Source organism: Ambystoma mexicanum, chromosome 3q, assembly GCF_040938575.1.
Source record: "Ambystoma mexicanum isolate Mex_15411 chromosome 3q, UKY_AmexF1_1, whole genome shotgun sequence".
Taxonomy (NCBI): domain Eukaryota; kingdom Metazoa; phylum Chordata; class Amphibia; order Caudata; family Ambystomatidae; genus Ambystoma; species Ambystoma mexicanum.
The window spans coordinates 1,216,990,244-1,217,015,134 of record NC_090926.1 but is presented as its reverse complement, the minus strand read 5'-3'; the positions used below and the strand labels follow the sequence as shown (position 1 = coordinate 1,217,015,134).

Below are 24,891 nucleotides of genomic sequence, written 5' to 3'. Positions count from 1 at the left end.
AAGATCGCAAGGGTGAGGTCCATCAAGTCCCTTCTCGGCATGATGTCGTCATGCATATACCTCATTCGGTTGTGCAGGCTGCGGATGCGGCCACTGCAAGAGTTCCTCGACACCCGTTGGATCCAGGCATCAGGAAGCTTCGATGACAAGATCTCACTCCACGAGAATTTCCATCGAGCAATACGGTGGTGGGGAGTCGGCACACATCTGTCGGCGGGCACAGACTTCCAGATGCCATCTCATCAGGAGACGGTCACGACGGACGCCTCCCTGGAGGGATGGGGCGCGCACACTGGAGGTCGCTACGCAAGAGGCCTGTGGCTACCGGAGGAGAAGTCGTTGCATATCAACGTTCTGGAGCTATGGGCAGTGTTTTGGGCCCTTAGGTCTTTCCTTCCGTCCCTCAAGGGCAAGGTGATATGGGTCTTCAAGGACAACACAACCGCAATGTTCTACATCCGGAAGCAGTAGGGCACCAGATCCCCAGCACTATCCAAAAAGGCGCAGGACCTATGGCACTGGGCCGTTGCCCAAGGGATGTTCCTTGTCCTGTTGCATCTGGCAGGAGTGAAGAAAACCATTGCCAACTCTCTCAGGGAGCTGCGCTCTTGCCACGAGTGGGAGCTTTGGCAGGATCAAGTGGATCTTCTGTTCTGTCGATGGGGGAATCCGCAGATCGATCTGTTTGCTATGGCCACGAAGTGCCGGAGGTTCGCCAGCAGGTTTCGTCAGCCGGGGAGCATGGGGGATGCATTCTCCTTGGGACGGCCTGTTTCTGTATGCATTCCCTCCGTTGCTTCTTCAGCTAGTCAATCAAATCAGACGGTCCTGGTGCAGGATGATCCTCGTCGCACCGACGTGGCCGCGACGGATATGTTACCCGGACCTTCTGGACTTGTCAGCATCCCTTCCAGTCAAGCTTCCGGCAGCCGCAGATCTTCTTGCCAGAGAAGGAGGAGCTATCCTGCACCACGACCCAGGGTCGCTGAACTTGCAGGCCTGGCTCCTGCAGCACTAGAGTTTGGAGGATACGATATCTCGTCGGACTGCAAGGAGGTGCTTGCCAAGGCCAGGGCTTTGTCTACACTGAAATTTTACGGACATACGTGGAAGAGGTTTGCCGCCTGGTCCCGTGCACAGAAAATCGACACTCTACGGATTACGGCTCCGCAGGTGCTGCAGTATTTGCTGTTGCTGGCCACAGCGGGGCTCAAGGTTCATCTGGCGGCTATGTCCCACTACACCAGAACTCCGGGAGGGTCGTCGTTATGGTTACACCACCTGGTCAAGGAGTTCATCAAAGGATTTTTCCGTTCGTTCCCGCCGGTGAAGGCTCCGGCGCGGGAACTCAATGTGGTGCTGACTAGGCTCATGGGTCCTCCGTTCGAGCCTATGCATTCTGCGCCACTGAAATTTTTGTCGTGGAAAACAGCGTTTCATGTGGCCATCACCTCCGCACGACGAGTGGGAGAGATCCAGGCCCTTTCTTGTAAACCACCTTACTTGACATTCCACGAGACGAGGGTGGTGCTAGGGCCGCACCCCTCTTTCATGCCCAAGGTGCCGTCGGATTTCATCTCAACGAGCCCTTGGTGTTTCCCGTGTTATTCCCGACGCTTTGTCGCCGGCTGAGAGGTCTTTGCTCTCGCTGGATAAGCGCTGAAGTTCTACGTGATCCGCGCAAAGGTTTTTCGGAAGACGTCACAACTGTTCGTGAACTTTGGCCCTGTGAGCCAAGGGAAGGCCCTCTCCAAGGCTTCCATTTCCAGGTGGCTCTCCGGCTGCATCACCCATTGTCACCGGTTGGCAAACCGACCGTTGCCTGAGCCCATTCGACCAGAGCGATCGCTGCAACTACAGCTTTCCTGTCTGCTGAACATCTGCAGGGCTGCTACGTGGAGGTCGACACACACCTTCCCGAGATTGTACTGCGTAGACCGGAATTCCAGGGAGGAGTCCAGAGTCGGCCAGGCAGTGCTGCGGAACCTGTTAGCTTGAAGTTGAGCCTGGTGAGGAGGTAAGAGATGCTTAATGTTGAAATGCTTAATGTTGAGCCTTGCCACCTCCTGTGGTTGTGTAATGTGGTACTGCTATGTATTCTTGATTCATGAGCATGTGAATCTATGCCAGACCCCATGCAGGAGAAGGCACAAGTTACTTACCTGTAACTATTGTTCTCCATCATGGGTCTGGCATGGATTCACATGCGAACCCTCCAGCCTACCCCTCTTCTCCTAGTCCTACAGCCACTTTACGTGCTACCAAATCTGAAGATGGCTGCCCGAGGAGCGGCTTAGGTAGAGGGCAGTCATTGGCTGGGGGCAGTATGACCCAGAGACCAGTGATTAGTTCTTAGGAGAAAGACAGTTCAGAAGTGAAACTGAAACTGATGTTTTCTTTACCGTGGATTCCCAGCCTGATGACAGGGAATATTCACGAGCATGTGAATCCATGCCCAGACCCATGCTGGAGAACAGGTAAGTAATGTGTTCCTTTTTACATATATTTGCAGCTTCAGTGGTTTCACATTGGAGTGGTTGCTGATTATGCAGCATACACTCACTAACGCTTTGTTGGATCTAGTGAGTCACAAATGTAGCCAGGGTTGACAAACAAATGTAGCCTGAAGCCAATGTAGTTGGGTCCACTGTATCTGTAAACCCCCACACAGCACTACTGAATGGGCATTTACAGGTTTTGTGTTGGCTTTGCCTGCTCAGGCCCTGCCCAGTCTAGACCTGAGTGAGTTCATCACTTAACTTGCATCACGTGGCAATTCTTTAGCTCAAATTCCGATTGCCTTTTTATTTTTTATTTGGGGGGCGGGCGAGACATGTTCCTCCACATTTTCATATACATGCTGGAGAAATCCTCAAACTCTAGACATGCATAAGGTGGCGGGTGAAGCAGACACTAGTCATTCATAACCATGGAAACTTGACTTAATGTGTAGTTTTAATTTAATATTGAAATCTATTTCTCATCTTTTGTGGCAGCTTTATCGGAACCCAAGATTAACATCGCAGGTGCCATCCAGCAGGGGTCAGTGGTCACTGCTAGGTGTGACGTGGCAAAGGCCTTCCCTCCTGAAGAGGTAAAGATTGAGATTATGTTTGGAGGCCAGCCACTGAATATCACGAGACGATGGCACCATGAGACGCTGACTGCAGAAGCAGTGTTTCCAACCACGGAACCAGCGTGGGATATGCTGGAGTGCGAGGCAATCCTTTATGATGACAACCAACAGGCGAAAGAAGAGGTTCTCATTTACAGTAAGTACATGCAAGCCACATCAGGGTGAAGGGGGGAGAATGATATACTAACAAAGTAAGTGCTGAAGGTTGTAAGCTTCAACATGCCAAATTTACGCCAGTACCTGGTTGGGATTTATGACTGGTTTGGTGATATACTCCATTACATACTCATCCCCTTCCTAGTCACAATACTTAGCTTTGAGGATAGGTCAAGCAGTCCGCATCCAAATTAAAGTACAGGATGATCAACTCTTGCAGGAATGCAACAGCTGTGTGTATTTCATAGTCTTCGTGAAATCGTATTTGAAATATCACATTTTCTGATGCTTGTTAATCTGGTTAGAATTACATGCTGTCCATATGGTCTGTCATCCAGTGGTAACCGCAGAGTATTGCATCTTGTCTTTCGAGGATCAGAAGGGGACGTCGGCATAGGTGTGTCTGTAACACTGTCCCTACCGTGATGTGTAGTGTACCCAAAATCACTAATGCGCCGAGGTCCCTCAGATTGTTTTTTTCCACCCAGATTACTGGTCGCCCTAATGCGGAGCTCTTACATAGACATATCGTTATTGTCATCATTATCGACTTTGTCGTTATTCCCGTTAAGTCACTTCGACAGTTGAATCCTGTGAAACAACGCCGAAGAATGCTGCAGACCTTCGACACCTGTTGATTCCGGGCGGTGCTGCCTTCCACTTGGCTGGGCCTTCTGGCCGGCCTACACAGTAGGGAGAGTGGGGTCGGGGTGGACATATTCTTTACAATTATGCCTTTCCTCTTTCACCCTCTCTGTTCCCTGAGTTTTCTCATCACTGTCACTGTGGAAGCGATAGAAAAGACGCCATTTAGAGTTTGTCCCTCGTGCAGGGCCAAATATCCTTGGAAAGACAAGCACGCTCGGTGTAACAACTGTCTTCCCCTCGACCACAACTAAGCGAGTTGCGTGGCCTGTAGACTCCTGCACCCTAAGCCGCTTAAGGAGTGCGGCTTGACGCGGTGGGCGGCCTACGGCATGTCGCAGGCTAAATGGTCTTCCCCCGCTGTTGCCACCGCCGAAAGTGATGGGGGAGCTAGCGATGACCAGCCCTCGGTGTCGGAAGCCATTGACCTAACGGCGGACTGCCCTTGGTCCGCGACGCCCGACCCCGATCCCACCAGGCCTGATGCGAGTCACGCTATGGGGAAAACACCTGGCGACAGGGGCGCACACGATCATAACACCAAACACACAACCCAAGGTTCTGTTTCGGTGGTACTGTCGAAGCGTACCAAAGCACCAAAGGAACCTTTGAAATCTTCGACTCGATCCTCTGATCGGCATGTTCGACAGCCTTCCCTGCAACGCACTTGCAGCCTGCGACTGGGCAATCCAAAGTAAAAGGCGCTAACACTAATAGACACGCGGACGTCGCTGTGCTCCAGGAGGACGCGCAGTCGCCACTTAAAGCCCGGGTGGCAGCGAAATCCACTGCTCAGCCCCCGGTTCACCCGGTGGCGTCAATCCACCGCTCAGCCTCCGGTTTACTCGGTGGCGTCAAAATCCACCGTTCAGGCGCCAGTTCAGCCGGTAGACCGCCCAGATTCTCCCACCATTGCCGATAGCATCGGAAGGATTACTTCGGCAGTTAGACTGAAGGAGAGGTCGAAAGAGGCGGCGAAGCACAAAGAACGGCCTAGCGACATGACGAATGACACGCCACAGCGCCCCAAACCCCGCCAGGACTATACTGAGAGTCGTGTGCCTTTATCAGGCACATTAAAGGACAAATCTCGAAGTCACAGGGAAGATAATGAGCCCTTTCCTCCCCTGGAACTCTCTGGTTCATCCTCATGGACCAGGGAGAAATTTGAGGGATGCATGGAACGATTAGAAAAATGTCTCTTATTCTGAGAACCTTGCTCAGAGGCCTCGAAGACTTTCCTTCTATGCCTGTATCCAAATTTCAAAGGTTCTCCAGCATGGGGTCTGGCATGGATTCACATGCTCATGAATATTCCCCGTCTTCAGGATGGTAATCCTCGATAAAGAGAAAATCAGTTTCAGTTTCACTTCTGCACTGTCCTCCTTGTTAGGCAGAATCCTGTGCAGTTCCCTTAGGGAGCACTACAGAAGATTAAGAGTACAGGTATATGCAATAAATCCCCTTTGGTATCAGTCTGTACCACAACGATTTAGTTGGTAGCTGTGGCTAAGCAGTCAGACTTATCTCAAAAGGGAGATGAGCAGTATTCACGGTTTACACATTAGGACTACAATACTATGGAACAAGGAAACGCTGACCAAAGCTTTATATCAAAAATAAAATATATATTTATTTTACACACTGTGATGTTCATACACAAATCACTATTATTAAAGTAAGTTAAAACAGTCTGGAAAAAGTATACACACTCCCTTTTTAAATTGTAGACAAGTTTGAGCAAGAGTGAAAACTGAGCAAAATGGCACAGTGTAAACTAAGCAGGAATGGCACTCTAACAATTTCTTTAGAGGGAGGGAAAGGACAAGTCATACAGAGTTAGACTCCAAAACACACCAGCAACACTTCCCAATTAGATTGTGAACAAGTTAGACAAGGCAATACTTTAGTATCAGCAATACTGTGATGAAAACCGAGCAAAATGGCACTTCAGCAATATAGAAAGGGGAAGGAAAGGTGGTTTTAAGAGTTTAGGTGCACCAACACATTTCTTCGTGAGAATCAATCTAGAGAAGGCAGTTGTAACAGATTTTGCCAGAGTCAATAGGCCTGTGCCAGAGTTAATGGTACAAGGCAAGTGTCCAGGATCAAACTGTTCTAGTAGCTGCAGTCAAGTCTTTGGTTAACAAGTTGAAAAGGCGGTTGCAGATGTAAAAAGATAATGTTAGACGAAAGGGGCGGCCAACCCAGAAGGTAAGTAAAGGATTTAAAACACATTTAGCGCAGTACCCAGCAAAACGGGAGGCCTGGCGGAACAATTTACCTTGAAAAGTGGTAGAGGCTCCTGCGGTGGCGGTAAATCCTGGCAGTTCCTGCAGTTCGGGAGAGGCTCTCGTCGTGGAGGAAGGTTCGAGTTACTGCACTGCCCAGGGATGAAGTCAGTCGCAGTGCTGCCAAGACGAATAAAAGGTACGCTCCTTTAAATCGCGGTCGTGGTGGACGGGTGCCTGGCTATCCGGTCTCCTAGTGCTTGCCTCTGGCCATTCGACCAAAGCAGGTCCTGGAAGCCGATTGTCGAACTTGTTGGCCCCACCAGCTCAAGGGAAGAAGACTCTTGCAGAGGAAGATCTTAGTCGTTGCATAAAAGTGGTGAGGATCTGCAGCAGGGCTTCACCGTTGGTTGTCGTTGCAGACGTCTTCAGCTTCTCTCCTCTTCGGTTTCTTAGTTCCAGTGGTGACGTCTTGTCCTCCAGTCCTCAGAACCCTGCTTTTATCCCGAAAAACCCCCATTCATACAGCGCCACTGTATCCTGGCGGGATAACCCCCCCAGCCTATGAGGGCAGAGTGCGACTTGGATTGCCTAGGTAACCCTGTCCAGGGTGCCTATTCCCCCTCCCACACATCCTCTCTACCTCAGACTCAGTGGCGCCGAGAGGCCCGCCAAAAGGACGAACAAAGGCTCCCCGATCTGGCAATAAAAACCTACCGCAGTAAAGTTAATATTAAAATAAACCAGCGGTATGTTAGAGGCTGTCAGTAAAAGTGGTAGCCTCAAACAATGGGAAAATCCCATAGGGAAATATTTGCGGTCGAATATTTACGGTAGTAACCACTGCCACCAGCCAGAAACTATAAGGGAGCTGAATTTACAGTCCCCTTGAAGTTGCAACAACTTCTGAACCCAAAATAGGTTTTCTCAAGGGGTCCTTAAGAAGCATTCCCTTAGATCTAGAAGGGCCTCCAGGGTTCCTCACCACCTGTCTTTCAAGAGCAGGTTGGGTCTCAGGCTTCTTGGTTGGAGGGTCAGAGGTCAAGCCAAGTACAGGCTTCCTCTTATTCTGGTTTTACCTGGTGGAGGAGTTTCTTTCCTGACACTAGGTTTTTCTTTGGCGTTTCAGTAGAAGAGTCCACAGCCTTAAGGTTTTTAGCCGTGGCCTATTGTTCCTGGATTTCCACCAGCTGTTACACCTTTTCGCCACTGGTCATTGTGGCAGCGCTGGCGGCTGTGCAATACTATCCTCCGTTACTCACCTAACACGGCCGACGGCATAGGTGACAGTTCTATGAGCAGCGGAGCCGCTGACGTACGTTTCCTGATAACGCACAGACAAGGTCACATGACTATATACAGACACCAGGAAATCAAGCAAATGTGTCGCTTCTCTCCTGCACGGCTGTATCACACACTGTCATCGGTTGGTCAACCGACCGCGGCCTGGCCGTCCGTTAGCCCATTCCACCAGTTCGATCGCTGCTACGATGGCGTTCCTGTCTGGTGTGCCCCTGCTGGACATGTGCAGGGCTGCTATGTGGAGGTCTTTGCACACCTTCATGCGGTTCTACTGCGTCTACAGGGATTCCAGAGAGGAGTACATTGTCGGTCAAGTAGTGCTACGCAACCTGTTTGCTTGAGGTGAGTCTTTTCCAGAGGTAAGAGTTTTGCTTCTGTTGAGCCTTGGCTCCTCCTATGGTTGTGTAATGTGGTACTGCTATGTATTCTTGATTCATGAGCATGTGAATCCATGCCAGACCCCATGCAGGAGAAGGAAACAAGTTACTTACCTGTAACAATTGTTCTCCAGCATGGGTCTGGCATGGATTCACATGCAAACCCTCCCTCTACCCCTCTGCGGCTCTTCTTGGTCATACTGCCACTTTACGTGCTTTCCAAATCTGAAGATGGCTGCCAGAGGAGGGGCTTAGGGAGAGGGCAGTCATTGGCTGGGGGCAGTATGACCCAGAGTTCAGTGATTGGTTTATAGGCGAAATACAGTTTGTAAGTGAAAGTGAAACAGTTTTTTCTTTCACCGAGGATTCCCGTCCTGACAACTGGGAATATTCATGAGCATGCGAATCCATGCCAGACCCATGCAGGAGAACAGTAGTTACAGATAAGTACGTTTTTCCATCTGAAGGAATGTTTTAGCGTTTTTACGAAGCGCTTCATTCACATAATGGCCTCTTTCACCAGACCATTGGTTTCCGCATGCCTGAGCGGGGAAACTACACAGGAACCGTAAAATAGAGCATGCCCGACTTTTCAAATACACCGATTCCTCATCACTTCTGGGCAAGCAGGTCCTCCAAATTATGGCAGAAAGATTTTCTACTGTGTCAGGATTTGTGTTATTAGAGGATCAAAGAACCAGACCCTGGCACCTTTACTGCAGTACTGGGAGTAAAGGATTGTAGAACCAGACTCTGCCAGCTTTACTGCAGTACTGGTAGAGGATCGAAGAACCAAACTCTGACAGCTTTACTGCAGTACTCGGAGTGGAGGATTAAATAACCAGACTCGGCTAGCTTCACTACAGTACTGGGAGTAGAGGATAGAAGCCCAGACTCTGCCAGCTCTACTGCGTTACTGGGAGTAGAGGATCAAAGAACCAGACTGCCAGCGTTACTGCAGTACTGGGAGTGGAGGATCAAAGAACCAGACTCTGCCTTCCAAAAACCTTCCAGGTAGCTCAGATTCTCAGGGAAGATTTCCAGTGCTGGGAATTCCCCATGTTCCCCCGTGGTGGGTTTCCTTAAACCACCCCCCTGCCTCCCACAATCAATTTGTTTATTCACTTTTACATGTAAGTGCATATACAAATAGACCATGTCAGTCCCATCAAAAGATAGCCTCTCATCATGGTCTCCGACTCTAAAATAGCACAAACATAAAGCCAGTGACAGTTATGGCCTCTAACAATCACAAAGGACAGCAGCAGTTGTAGACGGTGGGGGGGAGGGACAATAATCGCCTTCCATGGCTAATGGATCAAAGGACAGCTAGGGTTGCTCTACAATGGGAGATAACTGTTGGGATTATTTCAAACTCTCCAGGACTTTTCTAAGACAAGTCTGGGCATGGCAGTAAGGTTTCTAAAAGACACCACTGCCGCAGTGTCCATCACCAATCAGCATGGCTGAAGCAGGCCCAGAGCTCGAGCGCACATAGCTTATGCCCTGTCTTTTTCTGCCGAGGGACACATTTTACCTCTAGGTTCGGTCCATAGCTAGAGTGTGCATAATGGCCTGAGAAGGTTTCCCCAATCTCGGGAAAGTATTCTGCATCCATAGGTTTTCTTGCTAACGTGCCAGGAGTTTGTGCAGCCTTTCTTGGAAATCTGTGTCATACCAAAATATTTTTTATCCCAGGTTTTGCATCCGATTCTTTGACCCTCGGCATGGAGCTTGGATAGTCTGTCTCAGGTGTGGCTGGGAGGGGGTGGGTTCATTTTGCATCCCCATCGCCCAAGACATTAATTCTTCTGATTTAAAGGGCAGTGGTTCCAGTGTGGACGCTGCTGCTAATCCCTTCCCTGATCTTGGTCCTCCAGTCCATCTAGCAAATCCCTAGATGGCCCAATGTGAGGGTCTCTAGAGAAAAAGTGTCAATAGAGAAAGTCCAAGCAGTCCCGAAGACCGGCAAATGTCCGGTCTTAATCTAGGTATAGTGACCTATTTCTGAATAGGTGCTATGCCAGTGATATTTACCCCATGTCTTGTGGTATGTGCCCAGGCTTTACCGGACGGGACGAGTTTGCCCTGGGCTAGCAGCTTCCTCTCTTAGGAGACAGAGGGCCAGAGTCACCGCTCTTAGTGTCAGCTGGATGGAATGGCCAGAAATAACTTTTAATAAAGAGATTCCACTTGGTCTTTTAATTTCTGGTCCACCTTCCAGGGCAGGGATCGCCCCTTTGGAGGTATTGATGCAGCTACAGCCATTCCTTTCTATGTGTCTGAGCTCATAAACTGAACCAGTCCACATATATTTTAACCAATTAACTTGGCCCGACAAGTCGTGGGGACTCTTTGTATGGATCTGTCCTTGGTCATTCAGCCTGAAGCGCTTGTTTTGAGGTTTGCCCACCACTTGCCCAAGGTCCTACTTGGCTTCCATTGATGCCATTAAATCACTTTGCCCACCTTTTCTACTTAACTACTTCATAGAAGGAGGAGCTTTGGAATTGTCTTGATGTAAAAAGGACTGCCCTGGCAACTTAGGCAGACCAGACCCATTTTGCAGATGTGTGCGGAGGGCGGTCTCCCCTGTGTCATGGCTCAGATGGGAAATGCATGTAAACTTATTTCTGATGCTTGTTAATCTGATTAGAATCACATGCTGTGAATATAGTCTGACATCCAGTGGTCATTGCAGAGTATTGCATCTTGTCTTTCGAGAATCTAAAGGGGATGTCGACAGGGGTGTGCCTGTAACACTATCCCTATCGTGACGTGTAGTATACCCAAAATCCCTCACGCGTCGAGGTCCCTCAGATTGTTTTTTTCCGCCCAGCATACTGGTCACCTTAAGGGGAGCTTGTTCAGAGATGATGCAAATTGTTCCATCGACCTCTGTTCGAATAGAGTATAATAATATTTAAGATCACCTTAACAGTCTTTCCTTTTGACAGCTGTTCCGGATTTCTGACGAAACCTCCAGCGAACCTTCGGACGGTGATCCAGTCGGCGCTGCCGACCACGTGGCCGGGTCTTACAGCCGGCCTACACAGTAGGGAGAGCGGTGTCGGGGTGGACATTTCTATAAAATCTGAGAACGCCTTTCCCTTTCCTCCTTTTTTCCTCTTTGATCTTCGTCACATTCCCTATCCTCAGCTATGGAGTGGTCCCCATTTAGGTTTGGCCCCATTTGCAAGGGCAAATTTCCCTGGAGAGATAAGCATCAATGGTGTAAACGTTGCTTGCCCCTCGATCATAACAAAGAAAGTTGTGCTGCTTGTATGCTCCTCCGTCCCAAAACATTGAAGGAGCACTGTGTCAAGCGGTGGGCGGCCTACGGGATGTCGAAGGCCGAGCCATCTCCTGCTGCCGCAACCGCCCAGTGCGACGAGGGCAATAGTGACGATAATACCTCCGACCCAGAGGTCGTTGACCTTTCGACGGAGCGCTCCCGCTCTGCGTCGTCTGTCCCCGGCCCTGCCAGGCACGGCTCAGGCAATGCTATGGGGTATATACACCCCAGCGACAAAGACGAACATTTGCAGATCACTAAGCAGGAAGGCATGCAGGAGGTTCCGATTGCAGAGAGGTTCTTGCAAAGGCCAGGGCGTCCTCGACTCTCAAATGCTACGGTCATAAGTGGAAGAGGTTCTCTATCTGGTGCCGTGCACAGAAGATCAACCCCCTACGGATTACGGCCCCTCAAGTGCTGCCGTACCTTCTATCGCTGGCAAAGGCTGGGCTAGCCCATGCCTCCATTAAGATTCATCTGGCGGCGATCTCCAGATATACCAGAACCACAGGACGGACGTCCCTGTGGTGCAATCGACTGGTAAAAGAGTTTATGAAAGGACTGTTCCGGTCGTTCCCGCAGGTGAAGGCACCAGCCCCGGCGTGGGAACTTAACGTGGTGCTGACTAGGCTCATGGGGCCCCCATTCGAGCTGATGCACTCCGCACCTATGAAGTTTGTGTCGTGGAAGACTGCGTTCCTGGTGGCCATTACCTCCGCACGACGAGTGGGAGAGATCCAGGCCCTTTCCTGCAAAGCACCGTACTTGACTTTCCATGCCTCGAGGGTGGTGCTTAGGACGCACCCCTCCTTTATGCCCAAGGTGCCGTCGGACTTCCATCTTAACGAGCCCTTGGTGTTGCCTGTTTTCTTCCCGTCTCCTTCGTCGCCGGCCGAGAGGACTTTGCACTCGCTGGATGTGGCTAGAGCGCTGAAGTTCTACGTGTACCGCACGAAGAGTTTCCGGAGGACATCACAGCTGTTCGTGAACTTTGGACCTGTGAATCAAGGGAAGGCTCTCTCGAAGTCTTCTATTTCCAGATGGCTCTCCGGCTGCATCATGCACTGTCACCGGTTGGCTAACCGACTGCTGCCAGGCCGTCCGAGAGCCCATTCGACCAGAGCGATCGCTGCTACTACGGCATTCTTGTCTGGTGTGCCCCTACTGGACATCTGCAGGGCTGCTACGTGGAGGTCGACGCACACCTTCACGAGATTCTACTGCGTCGATCGGGATTCCAGGGAGGAGTCCAGGGTCAGCCAAGCAGTGCTGCACAACCTGTTCGCTTAAGGTGAGCCTGGTGAGGAGGTAAGAGATGCTTAATGTTGAGTTTTTTGTATTGCTTAATGTTGAGCCTTTTACCACCTCCCGTGGTTGTGCATGTGTGTACTGCTATTTAATCTTATATTCATGAGCATGTGAATCTATGCCAGACCCCATGCTGGAGAAGGAACAAGTTACTTACCTGTAACTGTTGTTCTCCAGCATGGGTCTGGCATGGATTCACATGCGAACCCTCCCGCCTACCCCTCTGCGGCTCTTCACTTGGTCATACTGCCACTTCACGTGCTACCAAATCTGAAGATGGCTGCCAGAGGCGGGGCTTAGGTAGAGGGCAGTCATTGGCTGTGGTCAGTATGACGCAGAGATCAGTGATTGGTTACTACTAGGAAAGACAGATCAGAAACAAAACTGATACTGATTTTTTCTTTACCGAGGATTCCCAGCCTGACGACGGGGAATATTCATGAGCATGTGAATCCATGCCAGACCCATGCTGGAGAACAACAGTTACAGGTAAGTAACTTGTTCCTTCCACGCCATGATACCAGGGCATCCGAGCTCTTCCAGCATCAGTGATTGGTTACTACTAGGAAAGACAGATCAGAAACAAAACTGATACTGATTTTTTCTTTACCGAGGATTCCCAGCCTGACGACGGGGAATATTCATGAGCATGTGAATCCATGCCAGACCCATGCTGGAGAACAACAGTTACAGGTAAGTAACTTGTTCCTTCCACGCCATGATACCAGGGCATCCGAGCTCTTCCAGCTCTGCCCTGAAGAACAGAAAAAGTAGGGGTTTCTGTACCAACGACGAGAGGCCAAGAGGAAGACAGTCCTCGCAGTGCCTTTACTCGACGACATCTGGGAGGAGGGGCTTGCTGTCAAGAACCCTTCCACAACACCAGCCAAGAGGGACAGGTACGAGAAGAAGTACAGAGTCCCCGATGCCGCCCCCTTGTGCCTTAGGGCCCAGCCCACGCCGGATTCTGTCATCTCGGCAGTGGCTAAGAAGAAGGCAGCGGGTGCGGTGGCTTCAACTTCCACCTCCCCGCCGGACAGCGAGGGCAAGAAGTTGGAATCTATGGGACGACGAGTCATCTCGTCGGCGGCGACGACTATTAAGGCGGCCAATGCCTTAGCGATCGTGGCCCGCTACGACAGGGAGCTCTGGTTCAAGATAGCTCCCCTGCTAGACTTCCTGCCTGATGACAAAAGGGCGGAGGCCCTAGAAATTCTGCAGGAAGGCGAGGTGGTGTCGGATCACGCCATAACGGTGGCAACAGACATTGCCGATACCGGATTTCGCCAACTGGGCAACAGAGTTTGCCTCCGACGACGAGGATGGCTCAAGGCGACAGACTTTCGCCAAGACGTCCAGACCAGGGTGTTGGACATGCCGTTCGACGGAAACAACCTTTTTGGTAAGGCGGTGGATGAGTCCCTACAGGCCATCAAGACCGACTCGGAGACGGCCCGGGCCCTGGGGGTGCTTCAACAGCGGCGGCCCTTTCGGAGCTCCGGAGGCAGACAGGGTGCCTCCAAAGGATCTAGCTGTGGCTCCTCCACTTACCGCCAGGCAGCCCGCTCCTCTTCTCAGGAGGCCTACAGAGGTCGCGGCAAGCAAGGCGGTTCCCGCCGCCGTCACCAAGGCGGCAAGGACGCCTCCAAGCAAGACTGACCCGGCCGGGTTGTCGGGCCCCCACCAAAGCACACCGGTGGGAGGCCGGCTGACGAAGTTCGTCAGCGTGTGGGAGTCCATCTTCACCGACCGTTGGGTGTTGGACACCCTGGCCAACGGGCACTCGCTGGAATTCCAAAAGAAGTGCCCTCGCATTCCTCCCGTGGCCAGGAAGGAGAATCACGTCCCTCAACTACTGTCGGAGGTAAAGGCGATGCTCAAGAAAGGTGCCATCGAGCTTGTCCCCAGAGGGCTCCGGGGCTCCGGAGTGTACTCAAGGTACTTCCTCGTCAAGAAGAAGACAGGCGGTTGGCGCCCCATCCTGGACCTGCGTCGCTTAAACAAGTACATCAAAGCGCAGAAATTCAGGATGATCACCCTCCAGCACGTGCTGGGACAGCTGGAAGAAGGCGACTTCCTATCGTCTTTGGACCTGGAGGATGCTTACTTCCACATCCCTATTCTAAAAAGGCACAGGAAGTTCCTCAGGTTCGTGGTTCAGGGACGCCACTACCAATTCAGGGCCCTGCCGTTCGGACTAAAGTCGGCACCCAGGGTTTTCACCAAGTGCCTGGCACCAGTGGTGGCGCGGCTGCGTCTGCAGGGGATCCACGTCTACCCCTACCTGGACGATTGGCTAATCCGGGCAAGGACAAGGGACCTTGCCCTCGAACACACGGCGAGGACCGTCCGGTTGCTCACGGAGCTGGGGTTTGCCATCAACTACCCCAAATCCCACCTGATTCCATCGCAGATAGCACCGTTTCTGGGAGTGAAGCTCGATACAGTGGAGCAAATTGGCCTCCCCTTCAGAGGAGAGGACCAAGACCATCCTGGGCAAGGTGCGGCGCCTGCTAGCCACGGACGTAGCCAGGGTGAGGTCCATCAAGTCCCTCCTTGGGATGATGTCCTCATGCATCTACCTTGTACCCCTTTGCAGACTTCGGATGCGTCCGCTACAGGAGTTTCTCGACGCCCGCTGGCTCCAAGCGAGGGGCTGTTTCGGGGACAGGATCCCTCTCGACGAGGTGTTCCGTCGGGCGATCTTATGGTGGGGCATCCGTGCTCACCTCACGACAGGCACGGAATTTCAAATCCCGGCGTTTCAGGAGACGGTGACAACGGACGCCTCTCTGGAGGGTTGGGTGGCCCACACCGGAGACCTCCACGCAAGAGGCCTTTGGCTCCCGGAGGAGAGGTCTCTCCACATCAACATTCTGGAGCTCCGAGCAGTGTTCTGGGCTCTCAAGTCGTTCCTTCCGTCCCTCAAGGGCAAAGTGGTGAGGATCTTCACCGACAACACCACCACGATGTTCTATATACGGAAGCAAGGAGGCACCAGATCCCCAGCCCTATCCAAAGAGGCCCAGGATCTGTGGCACTGGGCCGTCGCCCAGGGGATGCTTAATGTTGAGCCTGTTGCCACCTCCCGTGGTTGTGCATGTGTATACTGCTATGTATTCTTTTATTCATGAGCATGTGAATCCATGCCAGACCCCATGCTGGAGAAGGAACAAGTTACTTACCTGTAACTGTTGTTCTCCAGCATGGGTCTGGCATGGATTCACATGCAAACCCTCCCACCTACCCCTCTGCGGCTCATCACTTGGTCATACTGCCACTTGGCGTGCTACCAAATCTGAGGATGGCTGCCAGAGGCGGGTCTTAGGGAGAGGGCAGTCATTGGCTGAGGGCAGTATGACCCAGAGATCAGTGATTGGTTACTACTAAGAAAGACAGATCAGAAACGAAACTGATACTGTTTTTTTTCTTTACCGAGGATTCCCAGCCTGACGACGGGGAATATTCATGAGCATGTGAATCCATGCCAGACCCATGCTGGAGAACAACAGTTACAGGTAAGTAACTTGTTCCATATATGCAAGGCATAAAATAAGCAGGGTCGCATAGCAATTTAGTGTGCAATTCTATAGGTTTGCTAATCAAATGGGCACTTGTTTAGCAAAGTTAGCTATTTAAGTGCCCTCTTCTATTAAATCACGCCTCGCCCTGCATTCCTCTCTCGTCCTCGGTGCTCTCTTCAATCTCTTTTTCTCTGTTTACAAGTGCTAATGGAGATAATGTCCAGTAGTATTAATCTCCTCCACCAGTGCCAAAGGCATGTGTGGGAGTGCTAGGCAAGAATGTCTTTCTTTTTCAAATACCAGAAATAATCTGGATGATGCTTTTACTAAGCTTTCAATATGCTGTCTGGCAAAGACCTCTATGTGTCAACTTTATATTTTTTTTTTAAAGTCAATCTTGCAATTGCATTCCTAAAATGTAAGTTGTTACATAATGCACAATTACAGTATTGATACTGTAAAACACTGCTTCATCTCCAGTAAAGTTTAGGTTAGTGTTCTAAATTTCATAGTTTCAACTACAATTCATTTTGTTGGGTAAGATGCATCATATTGACAAGTGAACACTTTTGAAAATGTACATGATCAAATGTTTTTTGATGGCAAACCTAGTTTTGTAAATTGCAGGTTGAATACATCGTGCAACTGGTTCTCCAATGAGCGAACCCATACTCCTTGACATTCTATCTAATCACCCTGTTGCTTTATACCAGGTACCCTGAAAGTGAGATGACCACAAACTACAATATTCCACCTAGTTTGCTCAGTTCTCTGCCTGCTATGCAATGAACTCTGCTAAGTCTTACTTGCCTCTTACATAAAGAATACACTAAGCGAACTAGATGTGATCAATAGTTCCATCCAGTATGTACATCTACAGATCTACTGCAATACCAAACACTGTAGTTGGCCTCCTGAGCTCGCTTTGCTTTATGATTATGACTGTATTATATATTGCAACCTGCAGGAGACAGCTGGCCAAACTGTTTTCAGAGTCGTTATCTTATGTATTTCTGGCCATTCATGCAGCAACCTTCTACATTTTACACACACTCACCTAAGGCTCGCAAAGTCTTTCCACCCACTCGCAAAGTCAAATGGATTTTATGAAGGGCGAGTAGCATTTGCAAGAGATGTTTGAAATTTTTATTTAACATGTACTTTGTTTGCAGTAAATGTCAAATAAAATGTCAAAGGTTTCACTGTGCATGGCTGCCTCTCGGTGGCAGCAGTGTACCGAACATAAAGTGGGTTTGTAGTGACATGCACCGTTTTACAGAAATCACATTTTAAATTTATTGTCCTCTGTTGCTTTGGAAAAGGTAAACTAAGTTACCCGACCTGCAGATCTAGCTGAAGATTTTGCAAGGTCTGACTCCTCTCACTAATGTCTTATTTCAGCGGTATGCAAAATTGCTGTATTTTTGCTAATTTTATGTCTTGGGTACAAATAACTTCTGGTGACATTAAAAATAATGGTACAAAATTGCTAATCAAATGGGTCTGTTTGCTAACAAAAAAGATTTAATTAGCAAACTGCTAATCAATTTTTGAAAACTAATTTATGCCTTGATATGGCTCTGAGATATTGTCAGTACTCCCCTGATATTAGTTATTTGATGTGCCTGAAAGTCGGTGCTGGCACTGAGAATGAGGATTGGGGACATCATGCCTGGATTGTTAACGATAATCTTCATTGTTCCCCTACTCCATCCCTCCCTACCCCACCCTACCCCCCAATCCCCCTGACTTTTCGAAAATGTCTAGGGTGATTAAGGGTTTGAGGGGATGTTATACTATCATAGCAGAATCGCCTCAAAGTTATCCTGTGATGAGGAAGCGTAGGCCTAGGGGTACTCAAGATTACAAGCAGATAATCCAGGCTTCATCCCGCTTCACCTTTGGTTCTTCTGCCCATTGCTACTCTGGATCTCTGTACACAGGCCCGGGTGCCCCTGGGTGACGTCTCAGGCTATGAAACAGCCAGGTCTCAATCTTTCACTAGCTACCTACCCTTTATGAACAATATGGCAGTGTGCCATTTACTGGTTAACCTAAGGCCTTGCTGTCTCAACATACAACTGTTAGGGAGAATTCTCTTCTAAGGCACATTTCCCTTACCTATAGAGTCCGCCAGCCGCTTTGCTGGATTTGAAGGGTTTCTTTTTTTCTCTTGCTAAGAGTGAGACTCTTTTTCCCACTCTTAGACAGATTGCTGATGTGTGTTTTAGGCTATCTTGTCTGCTTATGGTCTATTGGGTTTTTCTCACCCTCATAGGAATCATCTTTTTAACGTGTGTTACTCAGCACCCTCAGTGCAGTAACACAGGGGTGTCATAGTGACCCCCAAACATAGACTCCATACCCTGGGACTGACTACTGTCTCCCAGGGCATGTAAAGTCCCCTTTGACTTTACTAGTCAATAGATATGAACAAAACCAGTACAACCCATCTTACTATGGAAGTACTGGAAAGGGTTAATAGTTTTCCCCTAGTGTTCATTTTCGAGAGGGTACCGTCCAGTCCCTCTCTCCAAAGTTTGTGGCTGGTGGCAGTGGTTACTACCATAAATATTCGACTGCAAATATTTCCCTATGGGATTTTCCCTTAGTTCGAGGCTACCACTTTTACTGACAGCCTCTAACATACCACCGGTTTATTTTAATATTAACTTTACTCCGGTAGGTTTTTATAGCCAGATCTTTGATAATATTTCTTTCTAGTGTCTTTCTCTGAAATCCTAACCCAGGTCGGGGATCCTTTGTTCGTCCTTTTGGCGGGCTTCTGCACAGAAGCCCTCCTCTCAGCGCTACTGAGTCTGGGGTAGACAGGATGTGTGGGAGGGGGAATAGGTACCCTGGACCGGGTTACCTAGGAAACCCAAGTCGCACGGCTGGGGGATTATCCCACCAGGATAGCCACCCCACTGTGTGAGTGACAGCTAGGCTGTATGAATGGGTGTTTTTCTGCATAAAAGCAGGGCTCTGAGGACTGGAGGACAAGACGTCGCCACTGGAACTAAGAAACCCGCAGAGAAGAGAAGCTGAAGACATCTGCAACAACTGAGCCACCGGTGAACGACTTGAGAAGATCTTCACCTGCAAGAGTCTTCTTCCCTTGAGCTGGTGGGGCCAACCAGTTCGCCAATTGCCTTCCAGGACCTGCCTTGGTCAAATCGCCAGTGCCCAGCACTAGGAGACAGGATAGCCAGGTGTCCGTCCACCACGACCGTGATTTAAAGGAGCGTATCTTTTATTCATTTTGGCAGCACCGCAGCTAGCTTCATCCCTGGGCAGTGCAGTAACTCCAACCTTCCTCCGCAACGAGAGCCTCTCTTCCTCTGTTGGATCTCCCGAACTGCAGGAACTGCCAGGAACTACCGCCACCGCAGGAGCCCTTCCACTTTTCAAGGTACATTGTTCCCCCCGGCCTCCCGTTTCGTTGGGTACTGCTAAAGGTGTTTTAAATCCTTTATTTACCTTCTGGGTTGGCCACCCCTTTCGTCTAACATTATGTTTTTACATCTGCAACCGCCTTTTCAACTCGTTAAACAGAGACTTGACTGCAGCTACTATAACTGGTTGATCCTGGGCACTTTGCCTTGTACCACTGACTCTTGCACAGGCCTATTGACTCAGGCTAAATGCGTTTCAACTGCCTTCTCTAGATTGCTTTTCACTAAGAAATGTGTTGGTGCACCTTAACTCTTATAACCACCTTTCCTTCCCCTTTCTATATTGCTGAAGTGCCATTTTGCTCGGTTTTCATCAAAGTATTACATATACTAAAGTATTGCTTTGCCTAACTTGTTCACAATCCGATTGGGGGGTGTTGCGGTGTGTTTAGCAGTCTAACCCTGTATGACTTGTCCTTTCCCTCCCTCGGAAGAAATTGTTAGAGTGCCATTTCTGCTTAGTTTACACTGTGCCGTATTGCTCAGTTTTCACTCTGGCTCAAACTTGTCTACAATTTAAATAGGGAGTTGTGTACACTTTTCTTAACTGTTTTAACTTACTTTAATGATAGTGATTTGTGTGTGAACTTAAAGAGTGTGTAAAATAAATATATATATATATGTATATTCTTTTTGATACAAAGCTTTGGTCAGTGTTTCCTTGTTCCATAGCATTGTAGTCCTATTGTGTAAACCCTGAATACTGCTCATCTCCCTCTTGAGATAAGTCTGACTGCTTAGCCACAGCTACCAACTAAATCTTTATGGTACAGACTGATACCAAAGGGGATTTATTGCATATACCTGTAGTCCTAATCTTCTGTAGTGCTCCCTAAGGGAACTGCACAGGGTTCTGCTTAACAACAACATTCACACCTTATCTAGCAGGTTTCGTTTGGTAGTGTTTTACTATGGATTTGGTTGCTTCCCTTATTTGAACTGGGCAGGGTCTCCTCGGAACTGGAAAATGGCAAAAACTGTCTTCAGATCCCAAAAACGGGGAATAAAAAAGAAAACATGGCCAAACCTGCAGTGATCAGCTTTTCCGAGTGCAAACAAATCCTGTACCAGTTTGTCTTTTTCTGCTTGTTTTGCATTTTGCAATGGCTGAAGGAACAATAGTGAGTGGGTAGTAAGGAGATGCTATGGTCTGTGCCTTGTCCCTTAAGAGGTACAACTATTTGGAGATTAGAAATATAAGGTGCTAATAAAGCTGCATGCTGTGTGAAATAATGACTGGAAGTAGGTGTTCATGCATTATGTTTTACTGTGCATCTTTCCGTCCTGATAGTACAGACATCTTGTTTTGGGCTTACGCTACTTTGCGTGCTGGTAATTATAGGATTCTATGCAAGATGGGAAAATAAAGATACAATCATACTTTTTTTTTGCTCAACCTGTTACTGTAATGAATTATACATTGTCAGGTTATTATTATAATTATTGAGCCCGGACGTAGCTCCGAGAGGCAACAGAGCGCTTTACAAAAGTATACAACAATACAGGTGCATAACAGAGAGGTTTTCTGAGTTAACAACAGAACCGATATAAGCAGGGTTGGGATAGAGGGGTACAGAGGAGCACAGCTGTACCGGGTGGCGGGGAGGATGGGCGGTGCCTTGTCGAGCCAGCCGGGTGGCACGAGGGGCAATGTGATGGCATAGGTGTTGAGGCAGAGAAATTCCTTGAGGTGAGTCTTGAGTTCTTTTCTGAATTGTAGGAGCTTGGGGGCAAGTCCGATGCTACGGGGAGGAGGTTCCATAGTCTTGGGGTGTGCAGGCCCAGATTCACCTGGCAAAACCTTCCATCGAAGTAGTGGTGGCGTCCCTAGCGAAGGCTGCTGACGCGGCTTCGCAGTGTACGGTTCCCAAGGCAAGAGTTTCCCTGCCTGCCAGGAAGGAATCGCCCATAGAAAAAATGCTGGAGAAGATGTAGGCGGTAGAGGAGTTGGAGGTCCCTACACCGCTGCCTCCGTCGCTCCCACCTCTGCCACCAGCAGACATTTTGGTGGACATTCTCCAGGCACTCCACACCTTGTGTTCAGAGATTCGGACGAGGATGCCCCTTCCTCCGACTTGAGAGCCCGCAGCACCGGAAGATCCTGCAGCACCTGGGCCATCAGTCGTGCCCCCTAGCAAGAAGAGTAGAGTTCACCCCCCACTGCCTTTTTACCCGTTGCCCTCCTCCCCTCCACGAGGGAAGATACAGACCCGGACAAGGCGACGATGGGCACGGACGACGGCGGGTTAGGAGACCTCCCGGTTCCGCCTCCCAGAGGCTCACCGCCCAACGATCAGCTCGTTCCATGCCATGATCTCTAGGGCTTTGGACCTGTTTCAGCTGACCCCCAAGGAAAGAAAGAAAGATGTTTTCCTGTACCAACGCCGCGAGTCAGAGAGGAAGACCGTGCTGTTGATTCCTCTGTTGGACAACATTTGGGACGAGGGACTGTCCCTTATGAAGAACCCATCCTCGGCGAAGAGGGACCTGTACGAAGAGAAGTACAGGGTGCCGGTCTCTGCACCCAAGTGTTTGAGGTCCCAGCCTTCCCAGGACTCAGGATTCCCGATGACAAGAGATTGGAAGCTCTGGAGATCCTGCAGGAGTGCGAGGTGGCATCAGACCATGCCATTACAGTGGCCACAGACATTGCCGACACAGGATTCTGCCAAATGGGCAACGGCGTTTGCCTTCGTCGGCGGGAATGGTTGAAGGCCACCAACTTTCGCCAGGAGGTGCAGTCGTGGGTATTGGACATGCCCTTCGACAGGGATAATTTGTTCGGAAAGACTGTGGACGAGTCCCTTCAGGCCATCAAGGCGGACACCGAGACGGCTCGTGCCTTGGACACGCTGCAACAGCGACGGCCATCCTTTCGGACCTCTGGAGGGAAATCCCAAGGTTCCTTCAAGGGCTTTGGCGGAAGCTCATCCTCTTACCGTCAACCATCCCGCTCTTCGGCCCAGGAGGCCTACAGCGGCCGCAGCATGCCCGGAGGAGGTCGTCGCCAAGGTCCCCAGGGCGCCGTCTCTGCGAGGAAGCAAGATTGAACCGGCCGTGTCGTCGGGCGTGCACCCCGGTGAGAGGCCGGCTGGCGAACTTCGTCAGCGTGTGGAAGTCCATCTCCACTGACCGTTGGGTGCTGGACGCTCTGGCCCACAGACACACCTTGGAATTCCAACGAAAGTGTCCTCGCAATCCACCAGTGACCAGGCAGGAAAACCACATCCGTCAGCTTCTGCTGGAGGTGCGGGCCCTGCTGAAGAAGGGCACCATAGAGCTTGTTCCAAAGAGGCTCAGGGGTGTACTCTCGGTACTTCCTCGTCAAGAAGAAGACTGGCGGTAAGAGACCCATTCTGGACCTCTGCCCTCTGAACAAGTACATCAGATCCCAAAAGTTTCAGATGGTCACCCTTCAGCATGTGCTGGGACAGCCAGAAGAAGGGGATTTCTTATTGTCGCTGGATTGGAGGATACCTACTTTCACATCCCCATTCACAGGGGACACCGCATGTTTCTGCGCTTCGTGGTTCAAGGGCAGTATTATCAGTTCAAGGCCCTTCCCTTCGGATTGAAGTCAGTGCCAAGGGTTTTCACCAAGTGCCTGGTGCCAGTGGCCGCGCAGCTGCGTCTACGAGGGATCCACCTTTACCCCTACCTTTACGACTGGCTCATCCGAGCGAAATCGAGGGAGACCGTTGTCGACACACGGCGGAGACTGTACAGCTGCTGACGGAGCTGGGGTTCTCAGTGAACTATGCAAAGTCTTGCTTGGTGCCTTTTCAAGACGCGCTGTTTCTCTGGTCTCGACTCAACACTGTCATGCCTGGCGTCTCTGTCGGAGGAGAGGATAGCGGCCATCCTGGGCAAGGTACAACGGCTGTTGACCCTGAAGATCGCAAGAGTGAGGTCCATCATGTCCCTTCTCGGCATGATGTCGTCATGCATATACCTCATTCGGTTGTGCAGTCTGCGGATGCGGCCACTGCAAGAGTTCCTCGATGCCCGTTGGATCCAGGTATTAGGAATCTTTGAGGACAAGATCTCTCTCGACGAGGATTTACGTCGAGCGATATGGTGGTGGGGAGTCCTCACACAGCTGTCGGCGGGCGCAGACTTCCACAACCCACCCCATCAGGAGAAGGTCACAACGGACTCCTCCCTGGAGGGATTGGCCACGCACACCGGAGGTCTCCACGCAAGAGGCTTGTGGCTACCAGAGGAGAAATCGTTGCATATCAACGTTCTGGAGCTACGGGCAGTGTTTTGGGCCCTCAAGTCTTTCCTTCCGTCCCTCAAGGGCAAAGTGATGCAGGTCTTCACGGACAACACGGAAAAGACCACCACAATGTTCTACATCTGGAAGCAGGGGAGCACCAGATCTCCAGCGCTATCCAGAGAGGCCCAGGACCTATGACACTGGGCCATTGCCCAGGGGATCTTCCTCGTCCCGTTGCATCTGGCAGGAGTGAGAACTTCGGCAGGATCAAGTGGATCTTCTTTTCCGTCGATGGCGACAAACACCAAGTGCAGGAGGTTTGCCAGCAGGTTTCCCCAGCCAGGGAGCATAGGAGACGCATTCTCTTTCCCCTGTGATGGCCTGTTTCTTTATGCGTTCCCCCCGTTGCCGTTGCTTCTTTGACTTGTCAATCATTTCAGACGGTCCCGGTGCAGGATGGTCCTCGTTGCACCGGCAGGGTCGAGACAGATGTGGTACCCGGACCTTCTGGACTTGTTAGCGTTCCCTCCAGTCAAGCTTCCGGCGGCCGCAGATCTTCTCGCCAGAGAAGGAGGTGCGATCCTGCATTACGACCCAGGGTCTCTGAACTTGCAGGTCTGGCTCCTGCAGCGCTAGAGTTTGGAGGATACGATAGCCCGAAGGACTGCAAGGAGGTGCTTGCCCAGGCCAGGGCTTTATCTTCACTGAAATGCTGCAGACATAATTGGAAGAGGTTCGCCGCCTTGTGCCGTGCGCAGTAAATTGACCCTCTACAGGTTGTGGCTCCGTAGGTGCTGCCGTATTTGCTGTCGCTGGTCAAAGTGGGGCTGGCTCATGCCTCTAAGTTTCATCTGGTGGCTATATAGCGCTACACCATTACTCCGGGACGGTCGTCGTTATGGTCACACTGCCTGGTCAAGGAGTTAATCAAAGGACTTTTCCGTTCGTTCCCGTCGGTGAAGGCTCCGCCCCGGCGCGGGAGCTCAATGTGGTGCTGACTAGGCTCATGGGTCCTCGAGCCTATGCATTCTGCGCCACTGATATTTTTGTAAAGGAAAACATTGTTTCTTGTGGCCATCACCTTCGCACCACGAGTGGGAGAGATCCAGGCCCTTTCTTGTAAACCACCTTACTTGATGTTCCACGAGACGAGGGTAGTGCTACGGACGCAGCCCTCCTTCTTGCCCAAAGTGCCGTTGGACTTTCATCTCAACAAGCCCTTGATGTTACCCGTGTTCATCGT

General features: G+C 50.3%; 1 protein-coding gene across 1 annotated transcript in view; it reads left to right on the top strand.

Annotated features, from left to right (window-relative positions):
• Window positions 1-24,891, top strand: part of LOC138447769 (intercellular adhesion molecule 1-like) — a 447,430-nt gene that overhangs the window by 144,628 nt on the left and 277,911 nt on the right. Inside the window, exon 4 of the mRNA XM_069604102.1 lies at window positions 2,997-3,272. Within this exon, the coding sequence (XP_069460203.1) occupies window positions 2,997-3,272 (276 nt within the window). The remainder of the gene's footprint in view (window positions 1-2,996; window positions 3,273-24,891) is intronic.